This window comes from Petaurus breviceps, unplaced genomic scaffold, assembly GCF_028583685.1.
Source record: "Petaurus breviceps papuanus isolate PSGF00001 unplaced genomic scaffold, PetGlider_PUasm1.0 98, whole genome shotgun sequence".
Lineage (NCBI taxonomy): Eukaryota > Metazoa > Chordata > Mammalia > Diprotodontia > Petauridae > Petaurus > Petaurus breviceps.
The window spans coordinates 57,597,797-57,619,444 of record NW_027187460.1 but is presented as its reverse complement, the minus strand read 5'-3'; the positions used below and the strand labels follow the sequence as shown (position 1 = coordinate 57,619,444).

The 21,648-nt window shown below is 34.9% G+C and overlaps 1 protein-coding gene across 2 annotated transcripts in view; it reads left to right on the top strand.

Annotated features, from left to right (window-relative positions):
• Positions 1-21,648, top strand: part of RIMS2 (regulating synaptic membrane exocytosis 2) — a 574,369-nt gene that overhangs the window by 123,506 nt on the left and 429,215 nt on the right. For both annotated transcript variants that reach the window (XM_069081283.1, XM_069081282.1), the window contains exons 3-6: positions 14,077-14,144; positions 16,018-16,137; positions 18,085-18,184; positions 18,891-19,014. In XM_069081283.1, the coding sequence (XP_068937384.1) occupies positions 14,077-14,144; positions 16,018-16,137; positions 18,085-18,184; positions 18,891-19,014 (412 nt within the window). The remainder of the gene's footprint in view (positions 1-14,076; positions 14,145-16,017; positions 16,138-18,084; positions 18,185-18,890; positions 19,015-21,648) is intronic.

Below are 21,648 nucleotides of genomic sequence, written 5' to 3'. Positions count from 1 at the left end.
ATATTTGGTTTTATTTTTTAAAATCAAATTAATTGATAATTTATGTATTTTATAAATATAAATTTTAAAATTTATAAAATAAAGCATATTTATTAAATTTATAGATTATAGGATCCCTACCCAAAATTAACCCAAAAGAGTAGAAGAGGCAAATCTAATAAGATGGATTTAATAGTGATAAAGGTAAAGTTCTAGATTTAGATAAAAATAAAAAACCCTGTTAACCTGTACATATTTTGCTGAAGTGAAAATGGTCTGGAAGTTTTAATGAACTGTCGAATCAACATGACTTATCAATGTGACAAGGCTCCCCCAAAAGTTAGTGTATTGTTAGACTCAAATTAAAAAAAAATGATAGCATCCAAAACAAGGCAATTTATCATCATGCTTTTCTCTGTCATATATCACAACTTAAGTGTTATGCTTAGTTTGGGGTAACACATTTTGAAAGACACTGAAAGGCTGTATGTACTACGTCCAGGTAAGAATGATCAGGATATTGAGTATGATGATGGGAGATGATGAATTCTGCTTTCTTCAGCCATAGCTAGATTACTGTGCTTCATTTGGGCACACAATTTTAAGGGGGACACTTAGAAAGTATCTAGAATTGGGTGACCAGAGAGTAAAGGGTCTTGAGTATATGCCAAATGAATATTACTTTTAAGAATCTGGGCATATTAATCATTAAAACCACTTCGTACTGGCTAAGAAATAGGGGGGTAGATCAGTGGAATAGTTTAGGGACACAAGACAACAGTATTCAATGATTATACCAATCTACTATTTGATAAACCCAAAGACCCCAGCTTCTGGGATAAGAACTCAGTATATGACAAAAATTGCTGGGAAAACTGGAAAATAATATGACAGAAACTGGGTATAGACCAACGTCTGACACTGTATACCAAAATAGAGTCCAAATGGATCTACATTTTAGGTACAAAGACTAATACTATAAACAAATTAGGGGAGCAAGGAATAGTTTATCTGTCAGTTTTATGGAGAATGGAGGAATTTATGACCAAATAAGAGATAGAGAATATTATGAAATGCAAAAAAGATAACTTTGATTACATTAAATTCAAAAGTTTTTGCACAAACAAAGCCAATGCAACTAAGATTAGATGGGAAGCAGAAAACTGTGAATTTTAACAACCAGTGTCTCTAATTAAAGGCCTCAATTCTAAAATATATATAGAATTGAGGCAAATTTACATGAATTCAAGTCATTTCCCAATTGAGAAATGATCAAAGGATATTAACAGTTTTCAGAGGAAGAAGTTAAAATATATATAGACATGAAAAAAAAAACCTCCAAATCACTATTAATTAGAGAGATACAAATCAAAACAACTCTGAGGTACCACATCTCACCTATAAGATTGGCTTACATGGCAAAATAGGAAAATGATAAATGTTGGAGAGGATGTGAGAATGTTGGAAAACTGATTCATTTTTGGTAGAACTGTGAATTGATCCAACCATTCTGGAGAGCAATTTGGAACTATCCCAAAGGGATATAAAAATGTGCATATCCTTTGACCTAGCAATATCACTTCTAGGGTTGAATCTCAAGGAGATCATAAAAATGGGAAAAGGACCCACATGTACAAAAATATTTATAGAAGCTCTTTTTGTGGTGGCCAAGAATTGGAAATTGAGGAAACACCCATCAATTAGGGAATGGCTAAACAGGCTGTGGTTTATGAATGTAATGGAATACTACAATACTATAAGAAATGATGAACAGATGAACTTCAGAGAAACCTGAAAAGATTTATATTAACTGATGTTGAGTAAGGGGAGCAAAACCAAGAGCACATTGTATACATTAACAGCTATACTGTGTGAGGACTGATTTTGATAGACTTAGCCCTTCTCAGTAATGCAAAGACCTAAAACAATTCCAAAAAACACATGATGGAAAATGCCAGCCACATCAAGAGAAAGCACTATGGAGTTGGAACGCAGAATGTAGCAGACTGTTTTCTTTTGTGTTTTGTTTTATTTCCCATTATTATTGGAAATTATTATGAGAAATTATTATTTCCATTCATTATAATTCTTCTTTGTAACATGACTAATGAGAAAATGTGTTTAATAGGAATGTATGTGTAGAGCCCATATGAGACTGCAAGTCATCTTGGGAAGGGAGAAGTGGGGGGGGGGAGAAAATTTAAAACTTATGGAAGTGAATGTTTAAAACTAAAACTAGTAATTTAATAAACTGGGGGAAGTGGGTGGCGGAGTCAAGATGGAGGAGTAGAAGCAGGACTTCTCTGCTGCTCCAGCTTCAACCTTCCCCAATCCATGTCAAAAGGGGAGTCTAAACAAACTTTGGAGCTGCAGAACCCACAAAATGACACTGAGAAGCTAACCTCCCGCTAAGCACAGCATGGCAGGCTGGCAGGAATCAGCCAGCACAGTGCGCCAGCCAGCACAGTGCTCTGGGAGCCAAGCCCAACCCCATGCCTCCCCGCCAAGGCTTTAGCCCTAGGGCAGGCCTGACCAGCTGCCAGCCAGAGGGACTCCAGATCAGCAGCAGCTGAGGCCGTTTCCAGATTTATCAACACATAGATGCAAAGGACAAAGTGAGAGATCAGTGCAGTCTAGACTTTGGGACCGTGAGAAGCCGCTAAGAGGCCAGCACAGTCAGCTAGCGCCACATGGCAGCTTCAGCTCTTGGCCTGCATAGTGTAGGGGGACTAAGCACCAGTCTGAGGGTTAAACACTCTTGCTTTAACCTTCTTGTATCTGGATTGCAGCCTAGGGTGGAGGTTCTGGGGTGTGTGTCCAGCTTGCCAGAGCATTAGACCTCAGGGTGGGAACCCAACTAATACCTCCGGCAGCTGAGAAAACCCCAGTGTTTGGGATGAAAGCTCCCCTGTCTGGTGGTAGAGTCCTACTGTGGCAAAAAGCCCAGGGGTCAAGTAACTGAGGGGTGACATGACCAGGCAAAGGAAACAAAGTAGACAGAAGATTCCAACATTAGACTCCTATTTTGGGGACAAAAAGGAGCAAAGCATGGAACAGGAGGAAGACAGTGAAGTCAGAACTCCTGCACCAGAAGCTTCAAAGGAAAATATGAGCTGGTTACATACAGGCCATAGAGGACCTTAAGAAGCAGATAAGAGAAGTGGAGGAAAAATTGGGAAGAGAAATGAGAACAATGCAAGAAAATTACAAAATGAGAGTTAACAGTCTGACTGAGGAAAATAACCCCTTAAAAAATAGACTAACTCAAATGGCAAAAGAAGCTCAAAAAGGAAACAAGGAGAAGAATCCTTAAAAAGTTTAATTTGCCAGATGGAAAAAAAAATCTCAAAAGCTCAATGAGGAGAATCATTGCTTCAGAATTAGATTGTAGAAAATGGAAGCTAATGACTTTATGAGAAATCAAGGTGCTGTTAAACAGATCCAAACACATGAAAGAATAGAAGGCAATGTGAAATACCTCATGGGAAAAACCACTGACCTGGACAATAGATCCAGGAGATATAATTTAAAAATTATTGGACTACCTGAAAGCCATGATCAAAATAAGAACCTAGAAATCATCCTCCAGGAAGTTCTCAAAGAAAACTGCCCTGATATTTTAGAACCAGAGGCCAAAATAGAGGTTGAAGGAATCCACCGATCACCTCCTGAAAAATATCCCAAAAAGAAAATTCCTAAGAATGTTATAGCCAGGTTCCAGAATTCCCATATTAAGGAGAGAAAATTACAAGCAGCCAAGAAGAAACAATTTGAATATTGTGGAAACACAATCAGGATAACACAGGATCTGGCAGCTTCTACACTGAGGGATGGAAGGGCTTGGAATATGATATTCCAGAGGTCAAAGGAGCTGGGATTAAAACCAAGAGTCACCTACCCAGCAAAACTGAGTATCATGTTTCAGGGGAAAATATGGTCATTCAGTGGAATAGAGGACTTTCAAGCATTCTTGCTGAAAAAAAAAACAAAGTTGAATAGAAAATTTGACATTCATATACAAGAAGCAAGAGAATCATGAGAAGGTAAACAGGGAAAAGAAATCATAAGCAAAGTCTCAAAGTTGAACTATTAACATTCCTACATGGAAAAACAATAATTGTAACTTAAGAACGTTTCTCAGTAGTTGAAGGGAATAGAATTATACATATGTCTATATATGAGGGTATTTGTGCATATGAATATATATGTGAATGTGTGTATACATGTTTACAGGTATACATAGATAGAGGGCACAGGACCAATTTAACAGGAAGGGATGATACTTAAAATGTGAAATTAAGAGGTGAGAGAGGAATATAATGAGAGGAGATGGGGAGAGATGGAATGGGGTAAACTATCTCATATAGAAGAGGCAAGGGAAAATGGTTACAATGGAGGGGAAGAACAGGAAGGCAAAAGGGAATGGGTCAACCTTATTCCCATTGAATTTGGCTTGAAGAGGAAATGAAATACACACTAAATAGGGTATCTCACCCTCCAGGAGAGTAGGTGGGGAAAGGGATGAGAGGGTTGATGATGGAAGGGAGGGCAGGCTGGGGAGGAAGGAAGTTGGAAGCACCCACTTTTCAAAAGGAACGGGATCAAAGTAGAGAATAGAACAAGTTGGAGGTGGGATAGGAGGGAGGGAAATATAGTCAGTCTTTTACAATATATCTACTATGTTATTGTTTTGCATTAGCCACACATGTACAATCTATACTGAACTGCTTATCTTCCCAGTAAGGGTGGGTGACAAGGGAGGAAGGGAATGAATCTGGAATTCAAAGTTTTAAAATCAAATATTCAAATATATATATATATATATATATTATTACCAATACTATTTTACATGTAATTGGGAAATAAGATATACAGGCACTGGGGCATAGAGATCCACCAGAATAGTCAAAATAAAATATGGGAGAGAGCAGATTGGAACAGGGACTGCTATTTTGGGGCGGTGGGTAGGGGAAAAATGGGGAGAAAATTTGTAACTCAAAATCTGGCGAAAATGAATGATGTAAATCAGAAGTTAATAAAGCATTTGAAAAAAATTACAAAAATAAAAAAATAATAAAAAAATAAAATAAACAAACTGGGGCAAGTTAGAGAAACCCTAAAAATAAAACCCAAACCAAACCAAACTAAAAAATAATCTGGGCATATTAAGAGAAAACTTAAGGAAATGTTCATAGCTGTCTTCACGAATCTGAAGAGTTGTAATATGAAAGGATTTGATTTATTTTACTTGGTTTTAGAAGGTAGAAGTAGAGCACAGGACAGAAATTACAACGGTACAGTGCCTTTAGGCTTTGTATAAAGAAAAAGTTCCCAACAAATAGAGCCATACAAAAGTGGAATGGGATGCCATAGGAGATACTGGGCACATCTTACTAGATGTCTTCAAGCAAAAAACTGAATGACTCTTAGGAAACTTTGGAGTAGATTAGAATGCTGCTGAGTTTTCTTTTAAACATCAGATTTTGACTCAAAATAATAGCATACATGGCTATTTAGCTTGAAGAAAAGAAGACAGTGGTTTATGATAGAGATATACCTAAAATTATATTGGGGTTTGTTTTGTTTACCTCTAGAGTGCAAAACTACAACTAATGAATAAAAATGAATGATAAGCAAAATGTGAATCAAATTTAACACAGTGGCAGATTTTAGGTCAACTAAAAAGAAAAACTAATAGAATTGTCTAAAAATAGAATGGGCAGAGTATAGAGTCAGGCTTAGAGTCAGAAAGACCTGACTTCAAATCCTGTCTTAAACACTTACTAGTTGTGTGATCCTAGGCAAGTCACTTAACACTTTACCTCAGTTTCCTCATCTGTAAAATGAATCTTAAAAGGAAACAGCAAACCAGCAAGAAAAACCCCAAATGGAGTCACAAAGAGGATGACATGATTAAAACTACCAAACAACAACAAAAATGGAAAAGGTTGCTTTCAGAGGTATCTATCCATCAAGGGAAGGAGACCTGAAACAGAGGCTATATGGATACTTGTTGAGGACATTTTGCAGGGAATTCCTCAGGTATGGGTTGGAATAGATGACCTCTGAAGCCCCTTTAAACTGAGAGACACTATAATTCTATAAAAAGCCTGTCTAGGGGCGGCCAGGTAGCACAGCAAGTAAGAGCACCGGCTCCAGTGTTGAGAAGACCTGGAGATCGAATCCCGGGCTCAGACACTTAGCACCCACCCAGAAACACCTGGCCGTGTAACCTTGAGCAAGTTCCTTAACCCCAATTGCTTAGGGGCGGCCAGGTGGCTCAGCGAGTAAGAGCACCGGTTCCAGTGTTGGGAGGACCTGGAGATCGAATCCCGGGCTCAGACACTCAGCACCACACCCAGAAATAACTGGCTGGGTAACCTTGAGCAAGTTACTTAACCCCAATTGCTTAAAAAAAAAAAAAAGCCTGTCTATTCTAGGACTGTGACTTAATACAAAGAAGAAGAAAGGAGAGATTGTCAAGATACTAGCTTGCAAAGTACAGACTAACTTTTTATAATTTGATTTATATAATACTTAGGGGTATCCTCATTTGTACAAGAATCTCCCCAAATAGAGTACTATGGATTCAAGATATACTATAGATATGTAAATACTCAAAAATTACAGGTCACAAGTATCCATTGATTATTTTTTGTTTTTATTTTTAGAGTTGGTTCAAAGTAAAAACACATGATGAAATAGCATAGGTTTCTATAAAAACTAAGATGGGCAGAAATTAATTTTATACCAATAGCTTACATCATATATAGTAATAAGCTCAAAATAGATCAGTGACCTGAATATTAAATGTCATGCCATTAAAAGACAATTAGAAAAGGACCATATTTTTCACAGCTTTAGTTAGATGATTATTTTTTAAGTAGTATTTTATCTATATTACCTAATAAGCTCTTCTCTCCACCAGAGATCTATCATTTTAAAAAAAAGAGTAAAAAGTGTTTACAAAAGCAATTTAACAAAATTAACTAACATATCAACTAAGTTCTACATTACATGCAGTGTTCTACACACCATCACTGCAAAGAATAAGATATATCTTCAGATCTCTTACTTGGATCAAAGCTAGGTCACTGTAATTTTTTAAATTACATATTTCTGGGGGTGGAGCCAAGATGGTGGCATAAAAGCAGGAAAACTCTGTGAGCTCCCCCCATGTCCACCTAAAATACCTATAAAATATTACTCTAAACAAACTTTAGAGCTATAGAAACTACAAAGTGACAAAAAGAATCAAATATCCTGCTGAAGGCAGCCCAGAAGGCCTACAGAAAGGGTTTATTACAGCATGCTAGGAGCCAAGCCCAGCCCTGTGTGAACCCGTGGTTTTAGCGCCAGAGAGGCCCTGACTAGCAGTGGCTGGAGTGAACTTTGGGAGAGTGGATAGCCAGCAGCTGTGGTGGTTTCCAGAATTATCCACCCATAAATGCGAAAAACTAAGTAAAAGGTCAGTGTAGAACTCTGCGTTGTGGAACTGGGGGGGACAGAGGAGCGCAGTCTGGCCCCCGCCCCCTGGGGTGAGAAGTGGTGGAGGAGCAGTAGCCCTGCAGCTGCCCCTTTGTGGCTGCTTCAGAGCTCCTGGCCTGCAGATTGCAGGGGGACAAAGTGACCATTCAGAGGGTAATTGCTCTTGCTTTAACCTGCTTGGATGGAGGTCATGGGGTGTGTGACCAGGTACCAGAACTTTTGGGGGCTGCAGAGAGGGCACCCAACTAATAGCTCTGGCAGATGTGAAAACCCCACCAATTTGGGACAAAGCTCTCCTCTATGGAAGCAGAGTTCTACTGTGGCAAAAAGCTCAAAAGTCAAGTAATTGAGTGGCAACATGAGCAAGCAAAGGAAGCAAAGCAAGCACAGTAATCAAACAATAGATTCCTTTTTGGGAGACAAAAAGGTTCAAAGCATGGAATGGGAGGAAGACAATGAAGTCAGAACTCCTCCACCAAAAGCTTCCAAGAAAACTGGTTACAGGCCAAGGAAGAGCTCAAGAAGGATTTTAAAAATCAAGTAAGAGAAGCAGAGGAAATATTGGGAAGAGAAAGGAGAATGATGCAAGAAAATCATGAATAGAGAGTCAACAACCTGACTGAAGAAAAAAACACCATAAAAAATAGACTAACTCAAATGGCAAAAGAGGCCCAAAAAGCCAATGAGGAGAAGAATGCTTTAAAAAGCCAAATGTGCCAGAAGGAAAAGAATTTCAAAAGCTCACTGAAGAGAATAATTCCTTCAGAGTTAGACTGGAGCAAATGGAAGCTAGTGACTTTATGAGAAATCAAGATACTATTAAACAGATCCAAACAAATGAAAGAATAGAAGGCAATGTGAAATATCTCATTGGAAAAACCACTGACCTGGAAAATAGATCCAGGAGAGATAATTTGAAAATTATTGGACTAACTGAAAGTCATGATCAAAAAAAGAACCTAGAAATCATCCTTCAAGAAATTCTCAAGGAAAATTGCCCTGATATTTTAGAACTAGAGGGCAAAATAGAAATTGAAAGAATTCATCTGTCACTTCTTGAAAAAGATTCCAAAAAGAAAACTCCTAGGAATATTATAGCCAAATTCCATATTTCCCAGATCAAGAAGAAAATATTACAAACAGCCAAGAAGAAACAATTCAAATATTGTGGAAACACAATCAGGATAACACAAGATCTAGCAGTTGCTACATTAAGGGACCAAACGACTTAGAATATGATATTGCAGAGGACAAAGGAGCTGGGATTAAAACCAAGAATCGCCTACCCAGAAAAACTGAGTATCATGTTTCAGGGGAAAATATGGTCACTGAATAAAATAGAGGACTTTCAAGCATTCTTGATGAAAAAAAACAGAGTTGAATAGAAAATTTGAAATTCAAATACAAGAAGCAAGAGAAGCATGAGAAGGTAAACAGGGAAAAGAAATCATAAGCAAAGTCTCAAAGTTGAACTATTTACATTCCTACATGGAAAAATGATAATTGTAACTTACGAAACTTTTCTCAGCATGAGGGATAGTTGAAGGGAATATAAATGTATATGTATATATACACACATACGTCTAAGAGGGTATATGTGTATATGAATACATATGTGAGTGTGTGTATATATTTGTACAGGTATACATAGACAGAGGGCACAGGATTAATTGAATAGGAAGGGATGATATTTAAAAAAAATTAAGAGTTGAGAGAAGAATATAATGAGAGGAGAAAGGAAGACAGAATAGGGTAAATTATCTCATATAAAAGAGGCAAGGGTAAACTGTTACAATGTAGGGGAAGAATAGGAAGGCAAAAGGAAATGGGTCAACTTTACTCTCATTGAATTTGGCTTAAGGAGGGAATAACATACACACTAAATTGGGTATCTTACCCTACAGGAAAGTAGGGGGAAGGCGATAAGAGGGGGGATGATAATAGGAAGGGCAGACTGGGGAAGAGGGTAGTTAGAAGCACACACTTTTGAAAAGGGACACGGTCAAAGTAGAAAATAGAACAAGTGGGGGGTGGGATAGGATGGAGGGAAATACATTTAGTCTTTTACAATATATCCACTATGGGAAGGTTTTGCCTAACTACACATGTACAACCTATATCGAATTGCTTATCTTCCCAGTAAGGCTGGGTGACGAGGGAAGAAGGGAATGAATCTGGAATATATAATAGATATCAATATCAATATATGAGAGGGTAAGGGTAAAGGAAAGAAGGAGGAAGGAGGTAGTGTGGTATAGTGAATAGAGAGCCAGCCTCAAAGATAAGACTTCCTTTGTCACATAATAATTCTGTGACTCTTAACCTCTTAGGGATCCATGCAATTCTTAAACTTCCAAGTTGCAGAAAAATTGCTGACCTGTAGTATTAGAGGAATTTTCCTTATGTTAGAGTTATCTATACCAATGAAATCAAAAGTCCTTTGTTTTTTTCATGTATACTGTTGTCAATTTTATTTGTTTCCTTGTTATGCTTGCTTACTTTCCACCAGTTCATACAAGACTTTTTTCATGTAAAATGTTTCCATACTAGCCACATTGGAAATGGAAATAGAAAAAAAATAAGAAAAATAAAGTTTTTAAAAAGTATGCTTCCATATGCACTCAAAATTCATCAGTTCTTTCTCTGGAGGTGGTCAGCATTTTTCAGCACGGGCACTTTAGAACTGTCTTGGATTATTGTTTTGATCAGAAGAGCTAAGTCTTTCATAGCTGATCATCATTCCATTATTGCTATTATTGTGTAGAATGTTCTCTTGATTCTGACCAATTTACTCATCCCAGGTTTTTTCTGGAACAAGCCTCTTTCTCATTTCTTATGGCACAATAGTATTCCATCATACTCATATAATACAACTTGTTTAGCCATTCCCCAATTGATGGGAATCTCGTCAATTTCCAATTTTTTGTTACTGCAAAAGAACTGTTATAGTTTTGCACAAATAAGTCATTTTCCCCTTTCTCATACAGGTCATCTAAATGTTTCTTTGTGATTTATCACATTCATTATTTCTCAAAGCTTAGTAATCCATTCCATTTATATACCATAATTTTAAGTCATTCCCAGATGATAAGAATAAAATTTATCTCTAGGTCTTTGCTGTTATAAAAAAAGTGCTTCCATAAATATATGAAAAATTCACAGAATCAGGTAAGTATGATAATATCCGATGGATAGTGAACTAAGAAGCATGTAAACCATGCGTGTATGTATGTATATGTATATATCTATATGTGTGTGTATCTCGATGACTACAATAATATAAATGTAAATAAGAAAACATTAAAACGAATGGTTTACAATTACAATGACTAAGCTCATATCTGAATAAAAATTGATAAATACAGCCCCTCTCTTCTGTGCAAAAGTGAGAGATTGTGAGTGAGGAACAATGAATATATTGTTAGTGTCCACTGACATGTTTAGTTTTCTAAACTACTTTCCCTTCCTTTTCTAGTCTTTGTAATAAGGGAAGTCTTGCTTGGTAAGATAGGTGTTTAGAGGAGGCCACAGGTTTCCTACCCCTGCATTAGAGACACATTCAAAAATGTTGATATAAGAAACAACATATATAGTAGAACATTTTCCCCTAAACCTGGAGGGCATTCTCTCTCTCTCTCTCTCTCTCTCTCTCTCTCTCTCACACACACACACACACACACACACACACACTCTTTCCACTTATCTTGTTACAGCATAGGAGCTCTCTGGACACATCTGGAGAATACAGATGGAGAGGAACACATTTAAGGACTATGGGCAGCCAGGGTACTTGCACAGAGGTACAACTCATAACTCCCAAAACACAGGGCTGTTACTGTTTTCTGATCCTGACATTGTGGTTCCCCTGCTGGCCTTGTCTTGCTGGTCTCTGCTGAGGTTTGCTTCTATCTGTTGATCCCAAGATGACTTCTAGGCATGCTTCCACTGGACCCTTGGTTGATGAACTTCTTTGTTTCTAGCTTCTGATTTGAACTAGAGTCCTCAGCTGAGAAGCTGTCTCTCTCTCTAAGAGGAAGAATGGGTTTAACCTTTAGTTTAGGTCCCAGAGACCCTGAAGTTCTGCTCTTCTTAGAAATGGGAACATCTTTTACATACCTACCTACTATCAGATAATGTAAATATCAGGAAAACCTCTCTTCTGCTTTCCTTTTTCTCTAGACAAGGAGTTCTGTCCATTCCTAGTCTTAGCTGAGTGTAACTTTTCTATTAAGAAGACAAATTTTTTCTTTTTTGGGAACTCTTGGAACACAGAACAGTCAGCCAGCTAAGTAATGCTTTTAGGCATTTATTGTGTCTTTGAAGCAATTGTGTCTGGAGTTTCACACTCAATCCTGTTTCAAGTTCATGTCTCTTCTTCATATATGTGGTCAGCAACAAGTCACCCAGGCCTTGATTCACTTCATACTTGCTCTTGTCTCTAACAATCAGGTAGATTGTCCTAGAATTGCTAACTCACCTTGTGTTTCCGTGCCTATTATAATCTGGCCCCCTAAATGTAGCCCATGTGTTTAAATAAAAGTCATAGTCAAAATAATGCTTATAAAGACACAAAATCAGAATTTTTTTCTATTATAGATGAATGTATGTTAAAAGTTACAACAGAAATTTCAAATTGAGGGGGAAAAAAAGGTCCTGAATTGGGAGCCTGGGGCCTTGGGGGCAATTGATGGCTCTGTCACTTTATTAGCTTTTCGACACTGTACAAGCAACTTCGGCTCATATATATAAACATACACATATACATGAATACAGTATACATAACATACTATATACATAAGGTTGTTGTGAGGATAAAAGGAGATAAATACAAATGTTCTATACATTTTAAAGTGATATATGAATGTTATGGTTTATTATATTTCTCTTCCTATTAATTTTCCAAAAAATCTAAAATAAGAAACTATAATTCCTTGTAATCAGTTCCTATAACTTCCATACTTAGGTATAATATGTGATATTCTGAGTTTTTTTATAAACTTAATAACACAACAAATTCAAATAAATATACTAAATATGTAATTTTCAAAGAAAACCTTAATATTTCAATTATTGACAACTTAGAAAATAGACTTTTTTAACTTCTGAGATTCTTTGGGGTTACTTATGTGATCTTAAAAACAACTGATATAAAATTCCATCAGGGAGAGAGAACTTTTGTTATAGGCAAATAAGTTGACTTGTATAACTCCAACAGAAATATTAAAAGGGCATATGCAGGCTAAAGTAAGATTAGGTATTCAGCCAGTTATCGTTTTTATTGTATATTCTTTCTATTGTCTGTCATAAGAAATATGAAGAACAAGGGTATTGATGCTGGCAAATGAAGGCAAAATTTAACTTCTTTCATTATAAAAAAAAGTGTCCCATTTTAGTTGGGTAAACTATGTAAGCCCAGGCCCCTGAAACTCTACAGGACATAGATTTCTTTTTCTTCTACTCATGGTAAGGCAATAGGTTTGAGGTATGGGGAATTAGAAGACTACCTCAATGAATTTACTCATGTCTCCCATATTCTAGACAAGGGCTTTTCCTAAAACAGCTTTATGGTATTCTGTTCTTCCATTCAAAATTAAAGAACTGGGGCATATGTGCATATGTAACATTTCTGTGATAGAAGGCATTTAAATATTGAAGGAGTAAGGAAAAAAAAACAAAATATTATTTTTTTAAAAATCTAACAGTGAGAATGGGTGGTAAAAATGGAGACAGTCATTAAAAACTGTGTATTTAGAGTAAAAGTAAATTAAGTGAAAAAATCAATATATATCACAAATATTTCCTTTTAACCTTATAATTACAAAACTTCTCTGGGGTGTATGATTTAAATATAACTTAAAGTTAAAATTCTTTTCATGACATTAATTTTTTTTAAAAAATCTGTCTTGTAGGGAAAATATTGAAAAGTATACCATAAGCAACTACCCATTAGGTCCATATTTTAAGTTTACTTGAAGTTTACCAACAAGAATTGACTAATCTTATATATATATATGACTGAATTTCACAGAGTTCATTTTCCATGTGATCAATTCTTTCTCTTTTTTAACAATCTAGGATCTCTTGACATATCTATCAACCTAAAATTACATAATGGGTAGAAACATTTGATTAAAATTTTGTCATTGGTAAATCATTATTTAATTCTGAAAATGGTCTGTAATAATCTTTGGAACATAAAATTACTTACATAGGCTAGTATGAAAAAAATAGTAAGTAATAAACTAAGCTGCTTTTCTTTCCCTTTAATCAAAGTATCTAGCATTACAGTTTCAATCTATTGATGATTATTCTTATTTCCAAATTCATTAATTGTATATGTTACTTACACAGGACATTTTCTCTTTTAAAAAAAAATTAGATGTGTAGTGCAGTGTTCTGACTAGATTAAAGACATACATCATAGTCTACATTTCATGTATTTCATCCCTCTGTAGTCTTAGCTTTCTCTTGGTAGCTATCATGAATGCTACAGAGAAAGACAGTATTAAATAAAATAGTATTACATGAACTTTAAAATGCTTATTATGTCTTTGTCTGTCCTTTCACCTTTTCCTTTACTGCACTCTCTTGTCTATCTGACTCTCACAGGAGACATGGATTACAACTGGTTGGATCATACGTCTTGGCATAGCAGTGAGGCATCCCCAATGTCTTTGGTGAGACATGTGGAGCCTTACCACTTGTTTCCTTTATCATTTCACTTTTCCTTTGTTTTATTTACACCTTTGCATGTTTTCTTTTTTGTTTCCTTTTTTTTTTATCCCACACCTTTTAGGGGACAGTCAAAAGGGAAAAAGAAAAACTAGTGAGCAGGCAGTTTTGTCGGACTCTAACACCAGGTCTGAGAGACAAAAGAAAATGGTGTCCTTTGGTGGCCACTCTTTGGAAGAGGACTTGGAATGGTCTGAGCCTCAGATTAAGGACTCTGGGGTAGATACGTGTAGTAGCACGACTCTAAACGAGGAGCATAGCCATAGCGATAAGGTACTGATTGAGATTGTGGAGCCTGCCTTTTAACTTGCTCATTTTGGTCTTCGTTTGCTCTCTGTCACTCATTAAAACAGTACACAATATAAAATATGGGGTGTTTTCAGAGACAATGTAGTATTTCTTAAGGTGCAGAAAAGAAAAACAAAACCAAAAACTCCTGCTTGCTTGGCTGTTTTTATTTTTTCCCACCATTCGGCAGCACAAGAAACAAAACAAAACAAAACAAAACAGGAACAAAAGGATGGTCTTATGGTCCGATTCTATAAAAGGAATTTGCATGGTTATTATAACCTACAAAGCAAATAAAAATGAAAAATTTTTGATTGGCTTATTTGATTATTTATATGTGTTCCTTGGGATGAATTTAAATTGTTAATAGTTTGAATCCCAGGTAAAAGGGAGAAATTTGCATAAAAAGTTGTTTTTCTTTTTTCCCTTTCACTGTCATTTTGTTCTTTTATTTAAATGCCATAGCATTTTTTTTTGTGCAGCCTTATTTAGTGCTAGAACCATTGCTACCTGCTTTGGTATTTGTTACTTTTGCTTTTAGTTTGGTAGGAATTGGGGTCTATCATTTTTAATACGTGGATGTAATTGTTGGGGCCTTGTCTTTTGCCTGCTAATTTTGCATGAAGATGAGCACGAATGTTTGGAATAATTGTGAAACTAATATGACTGCACAAAATACCTGATTTGCTATTCATCATGTAATTTATAATGGTATAGGGACTTCATTTATAAAGCTCTAGTTGGGCTACTGAGAAATAAAATAAGTTATTAATGTTCTGAAGGTCAGTTAACACTTTCAGGACATTCTTGAATTCACTGAGTGAATGGGAATAGACAATTTACCAAAAGGATCCAGAGATCTGAAAGAATCAGTGCACTTTCAAAAAGTAAGTGCTTAACTCCAATCTTATTTTTAAATTTGGTTGTTTTCTTCTGTGTCAATGAAAATAAAAAATACCTGGTACATGGTATTATTTTTCACATATTCACAGTATTTAAGTCTAGAAAGACATTTTTGCCCTTAGCTTTGGTTCAAATTATAGTATTTTCAACAATGATTTGCCCTTGTATTCATGGAGTAACAAGGTCATTTACATGTTTAAAAATTTTGCTCCATCAGATACAACTTACATATTTATAGAAATTTTAATTTCTTTGGATCACTATCATTTTGTGAATTTTAACCTTTTTCTTAATATCTAACTTAATCAATATTTTATATGTGTATGTATGTGTGTGTATATACATACATATACACACACACACATACATACACTTATTTATTTATTTAATGACTGAAATATAGCATCCTATATAATCCATGCTTACAATCAGGAAACTGGGAAGTTTTGTTCCAAGGTAATCTTTAAGTAAATTGGAGGTTGTAGAAAATTTTTTATTATATTTTCAAACCTAAAAAGGTATTTGTGCACTCATAAAGTTTTTATGATATTCTAAAATTTAATAACCATTAAATGTGAATGTAATTTTGTTTTAAAAGAATTTTAACATTTTAATGTATCATTTTAGCATCCTGTAACTTGGCAGCCATCCAAAGATGGAGACCGTTTGATTGGTTGTATTTTATTAAACAAGCGCTTGAAAGATGGAAGTGTCCCCAGAGATTCAGGAGCAATGCTTGGCTTGAAGGTTAGTAATGAAAAATAAAATACTTTCATAAGATGCCCCTTTTCTATGAGATGCCTCTTTTCTTTCAGTGCGTTAATGAAAAAAATAAAAGATGTAGTTTGTGTTGTTTTATTTTTCTTGATTTAAGTAGTTCATAAGTATTTACTTTATTGTTCAAAATCTTTTTACCAGAGACATTTAAAAGGTTACATGCCTTTTAATTTACATCTCACTAAAATACTATTAATGCATATCAATTTAAAAAAATGTTGTATATTGAAAGTGAACAAGTAATTTTTTGACATGAGTTGTTTACTTAAGTCTGAATATTTTAGTGATGCATGCTTTTATGGATCAATACATTAATATTTTATAAATCCTTTACATTTTATATTCAGTTTCTTTAATTCATATGGTTTTTCACTTTATTCAGAGCTCAATTTTTAGTTTCAGAATAATTAATAGGTCAATGTCATAGATAACATTTTTCTATATAACTCCTTTTTAAGCATTTTATGTTTATATTACTGAAAAAGGTTCTAATAAAGTGGAAAACTAAAAAAATGTATAACATTAAGTTTTATGTTAAGTTCAAAAATATTACATGATCTTTGTCATCTCTATTTTCTTTGCAAGGATACATGGTCATTTAGAGATAGATTTTTCTTTTTCTGATGTACATTAAAAATAACAAATGTTTGTAAGGAGTAATGGTTTCTAAAAAGTATACTGCTGTTCATTTAAGTAGACATTTCATTTATTTTAATTAAGACTTTTTGAATAGGTTGTTACTGATTTAGAACATTTAAAATATGTAAAACTTGGAAAATAATAAATTGATTTTTAAAGTATCTGATGTCAGCAATGGGACTGATACATGAGAATTTGGCAGTGGGAAGACACAAGAATGAGAGCAAAATAAAAGCCATTCTCTCTATTCCCTTTTCCTGGAGCACTCTAGACAGACATTGAAGAGATCTTGTTAGCAATTTGGATTTAGTTGTTAGTGCTTTCAAACCAGAGAGTCTGAATGGTGATTATGAGTTAGCCTATTAAAGAGATGTTGATGGGTTGTTGAACTAGCCCTCTTGGATTGCTTAATCAGAATACAATGGGACATCACCAGGGTGTTGTGATTTCAGAAAGAGTTAGTGAGAACCAGGTTAAGGAGTTAGTGAACATTTTGCACTAACCTAAATATATACTGTATTAATATTTGCTCTTATAATTTTTATTAGTAATAATAATCATCATCACGGGTAGTTATTATTATTATTCTGTGTATCATATAAGAATAGGGTTCTCTGTAGAGAGCCCTTTTCTGATCTTTTTGTGGGCTTTCGGAATGGTCAGAATCACTCCAGGATCATTATTGTATCTATCTGTTTGGGATGATTCTGGCTCAGGATCTTTTTAGGTATTTTCTCCCTTTAAAAGTAGAGCACATCCTTTGGGAAGGAAGTTGCATCACAAAGAGCAGAATATACTTTATCAAAATGACTGACGGTAATGGAAATATTGGATTTGAAAAAATAATAATGTATCTTTGAGATAAAATTACACTATAAAGGCTTTGTTGTTCATGTTCAGTTTCTCAGTCAGTATCTGACTGCGTGACTCCATTAGGAGTTTTCATGGCAAAGATAACTGGTGTGAGTGGCTTGCCATTTCCCTCTCCAGTTCCTTTTACAGGTGAAGAACTGAAACAGGGTTAAGTGATTTGCCCAGGGACACACAGCAAGCTACTAAGTGTCTGATGCCAGATCTGAACTCATGAAAATGAATCTTCCTGATGCCAAGCCTAGGGATCTATTCATTGTGCCACCTAGGTGCCCTATTTAATTTAAAACAAATTTAATTTAAAGACTACATTTGAAGAAACAGAATAGCTAATTAACATTCACTTGAATTTTCAACACTATTCATCTTAACATTAATCCTATTATAAAACTTTCATATTTCAAACAGGTTGTAGGAGGAAAGATGACTGAATCAGGTCGACTCTGTGCATTTATCACCAAAGTTAAAAAAGGAAGTTTAGCTGATACTGTGGGGCATCTTAGACCAGGTATGTTTCTACCTTAGATTGTTTATTTGAGATCTTGAACTTGAAAAATATGAAAAATACAGTACTTTGGAATGTGATCTGATTAGTACTGAAATGCTCACTCATGTTCCATACAAATCTTCAATACATAATGTGATTATTACTAGGATTTACTAAATCACACTTGGTAAGGGTACTTTAATTTTTTAATCTTATACTTGTTCCTCTTTAGTTTATAATAGCATTTCATTATAAATTGATTCACCGGAGGAAATAAATACCTGGTAGGATAGGAAACAAATTTACGGAAAAAAAAATTTGTGAGAAATCCCCAAATTCAATTTGTGAATATATTTGTATATATCTACACACACACACACACACACACACACACACAAATATAGGGGTCAGAAATCTTTGTATAAGCAACTAATTTCTATATTATGAAGTCTAGAACTATAATTATTACAGATTATAGTTGAGTTCATCATAATGTTCATCTTCATTTGTTGCATATTTCATATTAAAATTCTCTTTTGCTCATGAATATCCTAATTCTTCTAGACAGTCATGTTTTAAGCCACTGGAGCTGCTTTGTAGTATTTTTCTCTATATAGTTTTAATTTTGCCCTGTATAGTTCAGCAGCACCTGAAAATTATTTATGTTTTAAGTTCAATTCTTGAGGTTAGTTTTTCCTTCTAAGATTATTCCTGCCACAAACTACAGGTGATGAAGTATTAGAATGGAATGGAAGGCTACTACAAGGAGCTACATTTGAGGAAGTTTACAACATCATCCTAGAATCTAAACCAGAGCCACAAGTGGAACTTGTGGTTTCAAGGCCTATTGGGTAAGTTGGTTTTCCATGTCTTTAAATATCTAATTATGGTACAGTTTGATATTCTCTGTATTATATAATAAAAACATATTCTGTTACCTCCCACATAAAGAATCCATAACACTTTCCTAGTCATGTCCAAAAATGTCCCAGACATGTCCAAAAATACTGAATTTTATATATTCAGAGAGTACATGTATATATATATAGCAAACACACACACACAGACACACACACACAAACACACAGACACACACACTCCTTACCTCTTACCTGCCTTCATACAGGGAGCTCCTTCTGTTAACTGATTCTCTATCTGGATTCATTCCCTAGAGGTGAACAACCTCCCACCCACCATCCTTTTTTCTCCTCATCCCTGTGATACTAAATCCCAGTCTACCAAAGGTCAACTTCACCCTCTCCCCTGTCATTCCAAGCCACTCTACAGTCAATTTATGCCTGGTCACTTATCCCAATCTACCTCAATCCTATCCCTACTATGCATACTCCTGGAGGTAGTGTTGTTCCCCATGGCCACTCAGATTTTCCCTCTTCTTCAGTAGCTATCAGTTGAGTGGATTCTCTGGAAATAATATAGCTCAAACCCATGTCTAAGGACTCCTAATAAAGGGATTATAAAAATGTTTGTGCCTATTAGTGTTGCTTTGTTCATTTGTTGATCCTTTGGCATGATCAGTACTATGTTCTTTTATTATAACTTTTTTATCCCATTGATAAATTAATAGAGGGAGGATAAATAAATAAAAATGCAAGGAAACAACATACAAGAAAACTGTTATTAATATTATTTTGGTTTTAATAATGTGCTTGATACCAAAATAAAGAGTTAAACATATAATAGTTTTATTTTAATAAAACACTTGGATTCACTTACACTTGGATTCAAAGAATCAGTTCACAAATAAACATAAGATGAAGGATAAATGGATAGAAAGTTCATGTGACAAAAATGTCTGAAGGGTTTAGTGGAATGCAAACTCGGTATGAGTCAGCAATGTGACCTGGTAGTTAAAAAATAAAGTGATCTTAGTCTACATTAAGAAAGAGAGAGTATCAAGAGAATAAATGATGGCTAATGATACTACTGTATTTTACCCTGTCAAACAACATATAGAGTATCATGTTCAGTTTAGGGCACCACACTTTAGAAAGGATATCGACAAGTTAGAGTTTCCAGAGGAAGGCAATCAGGATAGTGGAGGATATGAGACCTTGTCTTATGAGAATAAATTGAAGGAAATGGGGCAGAAAAGCTTTAGGGTGGGAGAGGGATTATACTTGTTCTGCTTGGACTTAGCAGGCAGAGTTATGAGCAATGGATGAAAGTTTCAGGGAGCCAGACATAGACTTGTTTAAAAATAAATTCCTAATGAACAGAGCTAAATGAAAGTATAGTGGATTGCTTCAGAGGGTGAGTCTCTCCCCCCCTGCCCAATATTGAGTCTTCAAATTAAATAGTAGATGACCTCATGTTGGAGTTATTGTGGAGGTATCTATACATATGTGTTGGACTAAAAGACTTCTGAAGTCTCTTCCAACTCTCAAAATTTTGTTAAAGTAAATATCTCAATGATTAGGCTTTTATCACAGTTCTTTCTCCAGCTTTAGATTAAAAAACTTAACATCTATATAAAATATTGAAAATTATGAGGGTAGGAAAAGACATTTGTGACATCCTTAACATTATCACGATAAAACATGTTCTTGCACATAACATCATGCTGGGACTACTTTACGAGAACTGCCCTTACTATATTAGAAGTTTGTAAGCCCAGACAGATAAAGATAACAGAAGCAATGCCTAAATGTCATGCAACTTACATAAAATGTAGTAAACTATAATTATTTTCCCATTCAACAGGCACTTATTAGCTATTGTGTGGAGAGAAATAATATATAATTAATCAGTATTATTAAATAGATGGGGAATGTAAAAATAAGGGTAGTTTTTTTTTCAAAAATCATTTCAAAGTTAAAACCCTGTTCCCATGTATTCTTTAAACATCAGAATTCTACCTGACTTGAATCTTGAATGAAAATAATCACTTAGTCGCACTGAAGTATGTCTTAAAATAACACCTCATTCAGGAAGCTTCATCCATTTTGCCCTACTTTGCTAACCTCTGATATGATTTTGTCAAATGATAATTTGAGGCTTAAATTTCTAATCTTTAAGGGGCATTATTTTTACATAATAATTTCTGTAATTTTTACATTTTTGTTTAACATTTTGCAATATTTATTCACATTGCTATAGCTATAACTGACCTGAAGTTTATTACATGGTTCACTAAATTACTTGACCTAATATATCTCTAGACTCAAGAAAAAATATCCTTAATTATTTTTTGCACAGCAGGAGATGAGGAACTTTTAAATGGAACACATATTACTGGCTACATATACATATATGCATGTATGCACATATATGTACTGTTGCCAGTCTAAAGGGTGCATCATATTTAAATATCTATCACTATGGCTTAATTCAGTAAAAGAATTCAGTCTACCCTATGAATCACACTACATTGATAGATGTTATTGGATTAACTGAACTAGTGGTGTAGTATATCTCTAAAGGATAAAAATAGGACTACTTATTTGATATTTATTGAAATTTTTGAG